This window comes from Peromyscus californicus, unplaced genomic scaffold, assembly GCF_007827085.1.
Source record: "Peromyscus californicus insignis strain IS unplaced genomic scaffold, ASM782708v3 Scaffold_7__1_contigs__length_154581171, whole genome shotgun sequence".
Taxonomy (NCBI): domain Eukaryota; kingdom Metazoa; phylum Chordata; class Mammalia; order Rodentia; family Cricetidae; genus Peromyscus; species Peromyscus californicus.
Window position 1 is genome coordinate 70249647 of NW_026294595.1, and position 12385 is coordinate 70262031.

The following is a 12385-nucleotide window of genomic DNA, read 5'->3' on the forward strand; positions in this document are numbered from 1 at the left end:
ATAGCGAGTCTGGGCTACACAGTAAGTTCTAGGTTAGTCTGAGTCGGGGTGGTTTGAACATGTAAGAATGATCTCATATACTTGAATGCTTGGTCTGAAGTTTGTGGAACCATTTTGGGAAGGATTAGAAGGTGTGGCCTTGTTGGTAGAGGTGTGTCAGTGGGTATGGGCTTTGAGGTTTTAAAAGCTCACACCAGGCTCAGTCTCTCTCTTTCTCTGCTGCTACTTGTGGATCAAATGTAAGCTCTCAGCTCCCACTCCAGGACCATGACTGCCTGTCTGTTGCCATGTTCTGTCATGATGGTTATGAACTAGCCCTCTGAAACTGTTAGCAAGTCCCAACTAAACTCTCTCTTTTACAAGTTGCTGTGGCCAGGCTGTTTCTTCGCAGCAATAGAAAAGTAACTAAGACACTGGACTATAGAACGACTGTGTGAAAACAACCAACCAACCTGTAAGGATCTAAACTGAGAGCTTTTCATTACAATGTTGTCTATTCCTGGCACTGATGTTGTTGGAGAGTCAGGGGGGACTGTCACTGAACTGTGCTAAGCCACTTGGATTTGGTGAACAGGGATGGACCTGCACTATGAAGAGGTTTGCTCCTCAATTGTTTTGACCATGTTAAGGTGATGCCATGGTTCTAACCCAAGGGTCTCTGGTGTTGGTGCTTCAGTGCAATTCCCCTTCCAGTTACCTATGCTGAGCCTCTAGCTTCTGCTCCAGTTTTTGCTGACACAGGACAGCATGCTTCCTCTTTATAGCTTGCTCAAACCCAGGTTTGGCCTGCAGAGCATGGTCGTAACAGAGCACCGAGTGGTTATATTCCCCGAGCATCTGGGGAGACAAAACAAACACACACATACATAACACAGTGGAAGAAATGTTAACCATGGCTGGTTGCATCTGTCCAAAGCCCTCATGATTTATGAAGTCTTATCTCCCTTATTGTGCACTGAAAACTGTTTTGACCCTTCCCCACAACAGCAAGGCATACTACAGCTAGAAAGGCCTGCTATCTTTAAAAAGTTTAGCCTGCAGTTTAGAATTTTAGTTTATTTATATTTCTGTGCATTATGACTAACTAGCTAAGAGCATTATGACACAGTGTTGAGGTGCTTTGTTTCCCTTCCCACCAATTACTTTATTTCCATTGTTCAGACAAAAATGGAAAGGAAAAAAGCAGTCTCCTGAGAGAAAAAGAAGATGAAATAAACAAAGCCCAAGTCCCTCGAGCAACTCCTCTAGCTCGACAAACAGAAAAGTAGTATTTACTGCGTATATGTTCCCCAGCGTATAGTAGCTGGTGAAGAAGTCGCTGTCATCCAGAGCAGCATGGACCACGACAGCCGCGTCAGCCGAGAAATGCGCTCTGTGCAGAACATTGGCTAAATTGACCAGAGCGATGTCTTTGTTGTGTCTAGAAGAGAAGAATGCAGCTGAGGTCAGGGAGCACATGTCACAATTCTGTGTACCTACTCCTCATGTTTCACATCTCATTTAAAAATTACTGACAATCCTTCCTCAACCTCATAGCTACAAATGTTACCACAAAAATAAGATCTCACAGACATTCTATGATTTAGAAATTCACTGTGGCTTATATTTGCTTGAAGAGAAGTCCATTTGGGGGTTGGGGAGATGGCTCAGGGCTTGGACCTTCAGCTTTCACATAAAAGCCTGGTGCAGCCACAGTGTCCCTTTAAGCACAGGAGGATCCCAGGAGCCTGCTGACCAATCAGCTATTCTAACAAAAATGTCAAACTTCAGGTTCAGTGAGAGACTATCTTAAAAATAAGGTGGACAGTGACAGAGGAAGACACTTGATGTAGCCCTCTGGCCTCTACACATGCAATGTGTGGGTATAGGCACCCATGTACATACACCTACACACATACAACTTACGCTAATGCCTCCAGTGTGTGTCCTGGCACTAATATCTCATGGGAATCACAGCCTATTTACTTTATAAAGGTAATGAAAAGTATATTACACTATTTTCACTTTGAACTTACTGACATCTGTGATCTTTCTCTTTTTGTGATGAGCTAATTTTTTTTAAGAGATGGGGAAGTTTCTAATTATAACAGACATTGCGTCTTATTGTTCCCCATGTGTTACTCTTTACCAATCCTCAGTGATGTGGCTAATCAGGAGGTCCTGAAGAGGAGGAATCTTACCTGGAAGAGAAGTGAAGTGCTCGCATGGCACATTCCACTACCTGATACGGTTCATTTTTTATTCTCCAGTAGAATGAAGCCAGGTTGTACAGTACCCATGAAGAGGAGTTCTAGGAGAACCAAACAACAGTCACATCCCAGAGAAGACAGTTGCTTCGACTGAGGATGTTCAAAATGAGCGCAACTCAGACACTGGCTCTTCTGAAACTCAAGATGAAGAAAGCAAGACAAACTACTGAGGTAAGAACACAGGGATGCAAAAACACCACTCCTGTCCAAAGGACCTGGTAGAGCCATGGTGGGAGGCTGAGGGAGGAGGATTGTCAAGACTTTGAGGCTGGTCTGGGTTACACAGTGAGTTCCAAGCTAGACTGGACCTCATAGTGAGAACCTGTCTCTCACAAGCAGACACACAAACAAACAAGCAACAAAGTCCTGTCAATGTCAGTGAGGGAGCATCCCACCCCAATTTTCCTGATTCCTCAAGTTCTGTGAATTCAAACTCACCTTTGGAAAGACAAGGTGAAGAGGGTAACTTCACTATAAAAATCAGAAATGCATTTGAAAATACAACTGTTTTCTTACTTTTATTCAAAAAATTCTCTCAATATATAGAGCCAAGTATCTGAATAAACTATACATTAATGTTGTAATAATATATTTTATCTAATACCACCATAATTAATACTGCTTAGAAACAGAACTGTATTTTCTTCTTGAGATGAGGTCTCACAGAGTCCCAGCTGGCCTCCAACATGCTATGTAGTCCAGGATGACTGTGAACTTGTGATGCTCCTGCCTCTGCCTCCACAGTATGGAATGACAAGCATGCACCAGCCACACCTGGTTTATGCAATGCTGAACTGGAAGTCAGGGCCTTAAGAGGGCTGGGCAAGCACTGCACCAACTGAGCTGGACACCCCAGCCTGGGACTCCTTAGGAACGGAGAAGGAAAGAGCAACAAGTGTCCTCTGAATCTCCACACCTGCCTGAATGACACATCTACATTCTTGGCTCGCGCTCCATAACTCCCCACTTCCCTTAGTTTCTGGAGCTGGGGTCTCTGTGTTGCCCATGCTGGTCTTAAGCTAGTGGGTTTAAGAGAGAAGCAGCTAAGACTATGAGCACACACTACCAAGGAGAAGTTCTTGTGAGAAAATTATAGAAGATTATAGTGGTAACTGGGGAAAAGAGCAGTGGTAATGTGTACTGTGTACAGACGCATTCATGATTAATTTTCTAACAAACTTAACTAATATAATCTAGTTTATAAGCCCCATTGCTTCTACTAGGTTTTCCCCCCCTTTTCTTGAATTAGTTTAAATAAGTCTTTTCAGTATTTCTTCCTGATAAAGGAAATGACTCTACCTATGCCTCTCTCCTGTTGAATGCTGTATTTTTTACCAATGTAATCATTATTCTGGATCCTCCTGAGAGGAACACATCCCTGTGCACACACACACAGTCTCTTGGCTCAATCAGTCACTGGGTGACTCACCTTCTGCAGGCCTTCATGAATGAGGTGACCTATGTCATCGATACTCCGCCCTAAGCGTTTAGATAAATATGTGAAGATCGGATCTTCTTTAGGTAAAAGAGGGGCAGATAGATTAACTCTCTCTTGCACACCCTAAAGAAGGAGGCAATTTGAAGAACACAGTAAAAAAAAGTAGAGGATTTAAGACATAAGAAACTCAGTATCCCGTAGCATTTATTTTAAAGTAGTTTTAAGATATAAGATTCATAGGTAAAATTATAAAGTGGTTTGTGAAAAAAGAATAAAAATACTTTTTATAAACATAAGACCAAATAAAAGAAAAACAAATGTCCCCCCAAACTCTAAAGTTCTCCACTTACTCGTAAGTGCTGAAAAGCATGTATACTATATGGAAGTTCTAGAATTTTAGTGCAATCAGGTTGCTCCGGATCTGGAGGGACAGGAGATTCTGTGTCTATAAAATCCTCAGGGCTAAAATCAAGAAGCAGTTAGTGAATGAAAGAGGTACAACAGTACTTTGAGGAACATCTAATTTTCTCACAATCTCCCTGCACCTCAACCTTATAAGTAACAGTACTCAGCCAACATTTGTACCTTTCCAAATAGCTGCCATAAGAAGTCAAATATTTGGGGAGTTCAAATTAAAAGAGACAGGGCAAGAATTAGAAAATAGTAGTAGCTAAGATGATGGTCTTTCAAAGACTGGTAAATTACTGCTCAATTTTTTCTAGAAATATCAAACGAAGCGAGAGTGCCACTGAAAGCCTTTCCATGTTCTTATGGATGCTGATCTTTAGGGGCTTTCTTTGCAGTATGGCAGATGAAACTGTTTTAACTTGCATGCATATGCTAAATTCTGAGAAGTATTTCCACGTGCTTACTGGGCACTTGTGTTTTATTTTTTACTGTAAACAACTCAGTTTTACAGTGTGGTATGAAACACATCTTAATTGATTCGCAAGCTTTCTACACACATTATGTCCTTTGAACTTTCAAATTTCAAAAAATTCATCAGTGATGAATCTTAACTTTCAGGAACTTCTTTCTTACTGATTCATGCCTTGAAAAGAGAACTGCTTTACCTGATGTCTTTGCTCTCCAGAGTTATATATGTGCCATCGTAGAGATCCAGGTCTCCCAAAGGCACCTTGGCCTTGATGCAGTCAGGATCTTCTTTATTGTGTCTCTGTTCTAGTCCTGTGTCTCTGTCCTCATTCTCTTCTATGTGAATTTTTTGAGCAACTAATTGCTTCTAGTAAGAAAATAAAAACACAACGGAGACCCGTGAGATGACTCAGCAGGTAAAGGCACTTGCTACCAGGCCTGAGGATCTGACCATTTCCAGAACTCACATGATGGAACAGGAGAACTTCCTACAAATTGTTTTCTAATTGTCATGCATTTATGCATATACCTACGTGTGCTTCGGCACAGACACACATACAGACAGACAGACAGACAGACAGACACAGACACACACACACACCTCCACACACAAATAAATGTAAGTTAAAGAAAAAATGGATTAAAAAATATTTCAGCTAGATGCCACTGAAATCAAAAGAGAATTTAATGAGCACTGAACTAGTCACAGAAGGCACAGATTCTGAAGTGTCCTTAATTACCCTAGTTAACACCAGCCTCTCTAAAAGGTATCCATATGCAGGATTCATTTGTTCTGTTATGAAACATTATTTTGATAATGTATACACTGATCCAAAATAAAAACTCAATTCTTTACATAAATGTTCTTATGTTGATATACTGCTGTACATCTTGTTAAACTTAACACTACATTTTCACATTTGCCTGTATTAGTTATAGCTCTTAGATTTTCCACATGAATGTATGTATAAAAATATATCTTTTTTGTCAATGCTTAGGTTGCTTCTCTAAACTTTTTTCTTTACTTTAAAAACAAAACAAAACAAAGTGCTAGGGGCTGGAGAGATGGCTCAGTAGTTAAGAGCACTGGCTGCTCTTCCAGAGGACCTGAGCTCAGTTGCCAGCACCCACATCAAGTGGCTCACAACACCCTGTAATTCCAACTGTAAGGGATTTATCTAATGTCTTCCTCTGGTCCCCATGGACACTCACATTCACATGCATATACCTGACCCACATACACAAGTTTTTTTTTTTAATTAAAAAAATACTTTAAAAACTAAAATATGGTCAACTGGGCTAAAAACTTCTATCTGGGCAGGTCACAGGTCCTAGAGGAAAACTCAGTACCAGTATTCGGCTTAAACTAGAGTGGAAATCCTTATCACTATACCATAGATTAGCATTTCTCAGTCTTCATCAGAGAAGCTTCCTTCTGCTGTGGATGGTGAGTAATGCAGAGAACTCCAGCTAGTCAAAGCGCAGAGAACAAGAGACTGGGAAGTGCTTAGCTCTACTGGGACATCTGTATCAAACTCACACTGCAAGGCTCTACGAGGGGGTGTAGAGAGCTAAGAGTCAGAGACAGTGGAGAACACCATCTCATACAGACACGACAGGCTGCTGCATACACAGAACCAAGCCAGGGAACATTCCAGCACAGATTGGGGAAGGGTGAGCCTTCCCACAGTCCCACCCCTAGCAGAGGAGCTATTGGCAACTGATGGCTGTTGGGGTATCAGTTTACTTTCCTCTGATAGGCTTGCCCATGTTCAGTGCAAGAATTCTGGCAGGAGTACAACAGGGCGTTTGAAGGTCAGAGGACAGTATGTGGGAGTCAGTTCTCTCCTTCCACCCTGTTGGTTCTGGAGACTGAACTCGATCACCAAGCTTAGCAGTACCCTTACCCACTTATCAGCCCTACATCTGATTTAGACACTGTTAAATCTGTTGTTCATGATGACTATAAAAATTCTACCAGCAGACCATGACAGAGTCCATATCCTTAACCTTATTTTTTATTTGATGTGCTCTGATGGGTATGACATATCATTAAGGTTTTAACTATCATAGGAGGTCATGTTACTGTGAATGGCTGTATCATACTCCTTCATGTCCTACCGCATCTCATAAGATGATTTTACATCACTGTTCTGTGGACTCAGGCCTACACAACATGATGTTAGAAATCCTCTAGTAGGCAGGCTAACAGTATGTTTTACTTTAGCTACTGAGAATGTTACTATACACGCAGTGGCTTCTCTGTCAGCCTTCTCTTCCCTGGCTTATGGATCAGGACATGGTAAACAGATCAGAAAGTCAGGCCCAAAATAATTAGTGATTAAGTTTTTTTGATTCAGCCAGGTGAAATGACATGGATCTGTAATCCCAACACTTGGGAGGTAAAGAAGTCAGGAGGATCAGAAATTCAAGGACAGCCTCAGCTACACAGCAAGTTGAAGTCTAGCCAGGGCACCATGAGACCCTACCTCAAAAAGCAAAAGGGGCTGGAAATATGTCTCAGTGATTAAGAGTGCATACTGTTTTTCCAGAGAACCCGAGTTCAGGTTCAAGCACTCCCATCAGGTGGCTCACAACAGCCTGTAACTTCAGCTCCTGGGAATCTGACCCTCTCTGCTCTCTGGGGGCACCTGCACTCACATTTACACCTCCCCCCACCTCCCCACATACAATTAAAAAATAAAAACAAATAATTAAAAGAAGAGATTTTCTTATTAAAAAGAGCATATCCTATATCCTATGATCTGTTTCCAATGGTCCCTTCTCACCCCACTCTTTTTCTTTCTTTTTTTTTTTTTTTTTTGGTTTTTCGAGACAGGGTTTCTCTGTGTAGCTTTGTGCCTTTCCTGGAACTCACTCTATAGCCCAGGCTGGCCTCGACCTCCCAGAGATCTACCTGGCTCTGCTTCCCCAGTGCTGGGATTAAAGGTGTGCGCCACTACCACCAGTAACAAGCTTAGCCATGTGATTTTCTTTGGTCAATGGAATGTGAGCAGACATGTGATTATTTTTCATAACTTTTTTTTACTTAAACAATTTTAATTTTATTTATTATTATGTGTATATAAGTGCCTCCACTGGCATGCATGTGGAGGTCAATTCAAGTATCAACTCCTGCCTTGTGCGGCAACCACTGAGCCATCCTGCCAACCAGCCAGTGGAAACTGTAAACAGGCTCATTCATATTGCTTGGCTGTTCTTCCTTGAGCTCCTACCTTTCCTTCATGAGAATAGCACTGAGATTTTTTTTTTTTTATTTTTAAAGATCCATTTATTTTTTTTTATGTGGATTTGTGTGTGTGTGTGTGTGTGTGTGTGTGTGTGTGTGTGTGTGTACACCACATGCACACCTGCTGCCCAGAGAGTGCAAAAAAGGGCACTGGAGCTCCTGGAACTGGAGTTACAGACAGTTGTGAGCCACCATGTGGAATTGAAGCCTAGTCCTCTGAAAGAGCAGCAAGTACTCTTACTGATGAGCCAGCTCTTCAGTGCCCAACCCACCCCCCAATTTTAATTTTTTTATCAATACATATTTTTGTTTCTGGAAGAAAATAACTTAGAAACCTAAAATTATCATATCGTTGTCATGTATTTAAAATAATAAGCTCTTAATATCATAGCCCATGTTCAAGTACTCAACTGTGTCTTTCTTCCCTTCTTTTGAAATCCAGTTTTAAATTCCTGCTTGCATCAGAATCCCACTAGCCAGGTCAGCCCAGTTCCCAGCACAGACAGGCCTGCACTGCTCTCAGCCTTGGGCAGAGAAGCTGCTTCCTGCAGTGGGCAGCACTCAGTGGAGACATGTTCAAGACGCTGAGAATAAGAGATTCAGTGCCCAGTCCTACATGAAACATCAGTATTAATGCTCACCACACCAAGGGTCAAGGACATAGTGGAAGAGGAGGCAGGAAGAATGGAAGAGCCAGAGGAGGTGGTGGTGGGGTGCTGTGAAACACGGCATGGCTCTTGCAATCATGATCTCACAGGAGCTGTGGTTACCGGCATCAAGGCGCCAGAATCCCAGCAGAGATAGGCACAGATGATCTCAAGCTCCTCCCTTATACTCACGACTCACTGGTAGTGGGTTGTTGCTGGGGGAGGGAGAATCACTCCTTACTGAGGATATGGTCCAGGGTGGGTTTCCCATCCTCCAGTAGAAAGCTCTACACCCATGAGCATATAGGCAGTGTTAACTGGACTTAGTAGGTTATTAAAAACAAACAAACAAACATGAAGTTGGGAGGGAGAAATGTTGGGGGATATGAGAGGGGTTGGAGTGAGAAATGGGGGAGCAGATATCATATGTCATTGTATAATTAAAAAAATTCAAAAAGTCTTAAAAAGAATACAATGAAATCTACACTACAACTAGTTGTTTATCTATTCACATTTAGTAGTTCCTGCATTATTTCCTCCCCTCTCCCTTCCCCACATGATTTGTTATGGAGTCAGGCTGTTTGTCCCACAGAATCTGCCAGTCTTCTGGAAGTTTTCATTGAAGGGTCCCTTAGTTCCTTAGCATCTTCCTCTGTATTTCTCTGAATACTGACGGGGATTCTGGGTAGGATCCTGTCTGTGTCACAGATTCTTGACAGTCTGATGAAAACTACAGGCCTCTCAGAGGAATCTTTTAAATAGATAAAAGAAACCATGACAAAAGAAACTAGTAGTAGAGAAAACGATTGATGTCGGGCTTAATTAGATTTTTGTCAAGACAACTTAGCATGGAGACATTTCTACATTTTTGTTTGTTTGTTTTTTTGTTTTTTCAACACAGGGTTTCTCTGTGTAGCTTTGCTCTTTTCCTGGATCTTGCTCTGTAGACCAGGCTGGCCTCAAACTCACAAAGATCCGCCTGCCTCTGCCTCCCGAGTTCTGGGATTAAAGGCGTGTACTACCACCGCCCGGCTACATTTCTACATTTTTAATATATGTGCTGAAAATATTTCCAATATGATTTCCTTTTATTTTCTTCCGAACATTATAAAAGTCTAAACTATTTTAACTATTCCCAATTCCAACTATACACTGTTAATTTCATATAGTTTAACCTATTAGGACACCATAAATAAATACACTTAGCATCTTTTTCAAGGCTTTAAAATCACCATCATATATCCTATGTACTTCCACTCTATTTTTCTTTTTACATAGTAGATCCTTCACGATTTCATTCAAGCGAGGGTCTGTGGTTGGAAAACGTTCTGCTTATGTACCAGAAAACATCTTCACCCTGACTTCATTCTTGAATGAGTTTTAAATCTCAGCTCGTTGAATACTCCACAACAGTCTCCTATGACTCATGTTCTGAAGCGGCTTCCAGGATGTGCCCAGTTCCCAAGTCAGAGCCAGATCTTACTGAGCATTGTAGAGCTTTACTCCGTGTGACATTCCACCCTGACATGATGCTGAACTGAGGGTGCAGCTACTGCTAGAGGACTTGTCTTTTGTATTCATCAGCCTTTACTTTACCTTTCTGCTAATTTTCTCCCCAGATCCTTTGTAGGAGTAAAACTTGGCTCTACCCATACGGAAGCAGTAAGCCTGGTCCTGCCCCTTCATCTTACTCAGAGTATGGTCAGTGTCTTAGCTCCCAGACATCACAGCCTGTGCGTAGCTATGTTCCCCATGGTGTTTCTATTCACTTCCAACTTCGTGGGTGGGCTTCCACTGCTATTAGGCTTGGCCATTCATTTTTATAGCTGTATTTGTATCTCACCTATTACTCCTGTCTATATGAAGTAAGCACAAATTCCTACACTGAACTTACTTCAAAATGGGTAGATCCAGTACTTTTCCTTTGCATTTCACTTACTGGATGAATTAATCACGTTTCCCCCTATACATCTTTAAACTGAATTCTATTTATGCCACTAAAAAAGTAACAGCAGTAAGTACACATAATGTGTTTATGTATCTAAAAGTAAAAACTAACTTCTGAACCATTGCCATTTATTTGAACACTATGTTTAAGTAAAAACAGGTCATGCTTCAAAACATGAATCCCTACAAAGAAATCTATTGTTGTATTCCTGATATTAGTGGAAAAAATATCAACATTTCCAAAGTTACAAGTGATAAAACCAGTAGTATCAGGGTGAGAGACTTATTTTCCAATATTGTGACACTGAATTCTGCATTCTAAGAACACTAGACCTGTGGTGCTAGTTCACAGGTGCTAACAACCTTTCCCTTATACTTCACACAAATTAAACATCTGCAGACACATATATGATGAACGAGGTACCAGTTTGAATTTATGTCAGTGAAATTCAGGGCTTAGTGTGACCAGAAATGAATTATTGACTTAGTTTAACAGGAAGCTGATTTTCAAGCTAAGAGATAAGCCACTGGAATACAGACACAGCTCAGTGGTACAGTGCTTGCCCAGTCTGCTCTGGGCTCAGCGTCCATGAAACTGTTCTAGTGAAGTGGGTTTTGGTTTTTTTCTCTCTTTTGACAACGTGACACAAGCTATGGTCATTTGGAAAGTGGGAATCTTGACTGAGAAAATGCCTCCATCAGACTGGCCCACAGACAAGTCTGTGGGGGCACTTTCTTGATCATAATGATTGGTGAGAGTCCAGCCCACTGTGAGAGGTGCCAGCCCTGGGCAGCAGTTCTGAGAGTTATAAAAAAAGGTAGCTGACCATGAGCTAGTAAGCAGTGTGCTTCTGTGGTCTCTGTCTCAGTTCCTGCCTCCAGGATCCTGCCCTGAGGTCCTTCATGATGGACTGTGACAGGATGCCTAAGCCAAATAAACCCTTTTCTCCCCACATTTGGAGGGGTAGTCATGTCGTTTTTTAATAGAAAGCAAACTGAGAGAAAAATAACAAAAATTTCCCAAGCCAAAACACAAAGGACAAGTCCTGAGCCTTGTGCCTTTAGTTCTGCCATGCCTGCCTTGAGGACCTGAGCGGGTCTTGTTTTTAGGTCCTTCCGTCTAAGCTGAGCCGGTCCTTTGGATTCCTTCCCGCCCCAGCACTTCACACTGCACTCCTTATTCCCAGTACGTTCTGACTCTCATCTGGCACTTGACTCTTTCTATAACTTAAGCTTCCTTAGAATTTAGATATACTTTACATTATAACTTTCAAGTAGATAGTTTATGGGAGAAAATTTAGTTTTTCCAATCACTGCATATTATTGAGCAAACCCAGCTCATAGATATAAGTGGTAAAAATCAGTGCCTAAAAATGCTGCTTGGTTTGTTCATTAAATAAAATTCATATTTTGTTTTTCTACATACAAGTTTCAAGTTTTCATGGTACAAACTGGTTAAGACTTTTTGACTTAATTACAAGAAAAGACCATAGCGAGATCCAAGTTTTTACTCCTTCAAAATGGATGAAAATTATAATTTTAGGTTTCATAAAGCCCTTTCCTCCCTGCTTTGCAGACAGTAGCTCTCTATGCACACTGGCCTGGCCTGGGACTCAAGCGTTGGGATGGTGGGTGTGTGCCACCTGTCCAGGTCCTTTCTTTCACTCATTTTTTTTTCTTTTTCCTTTTGAGACAAGGTCTCTCTGTGTAATCCTGGAACTCTCTATATAGATTAGGCTAACTTCCAAGTCAGAGATCCATTTGCTTCTTTGCCTCTGGAATGCTGGGATTGCAGATGTGAGCAACCATGTCCAGCTCCTTTCTTCTTTTTCTTACTTCACTCAAACTCTTCTCAGACCATACCGGAGAGCACTGTCCTCTGCTCCAGAGAGCCCTCCAGCACATACTGGGTGGGGGTGGGAGCAACGATACAGACCCTATTCTAGGATAAGTGAGGGGAGAATTAGGTTTATAACTA

The 12385-nt window shown here is 41.6% G+C and overlaps 1 protein-coding gene across 4 annotated transcripts in view; it reads right to left on the reverse strand.

Moving 5' to 3' along the window:
• Window positions 1-12385, reverse strand: part of Ttc17 (tetratricopeptide repeat domain 17) — a 110750-nt gene that overhangs the window by 79948 nt on the left and 18417 nt on the right. For all 4 annotated transcript variants that reach the window (XM_052725189.1, XM_052725190.1, XM_052725191.1 and 1 more), the window contains exons 3-8: window positions 4761-4930; window positions 4038-4149; window positions 3679-3810; window positions 2181-2290; window positions 1276-1420; window positions 698-837 (exon numbers count right to left, since the gene is read on the reverse strand). In XM_052725189.1, coding sequence (XP_052581149.1) covers window positions 698-837; window positions 1276-1420; window positions 2181-2290; window positions 3679-3810; window positions 4038-4149; window positions 4761-4930 — 809 coding nt within the window. The remainder of the gene's footprint in view (window positions 1-697; window positions 838-1275; window positions 1421-2180; window positions 2291-3678; window positions 3811-4037; window positions 4150-4760; window positions 4931-12385) is intronic.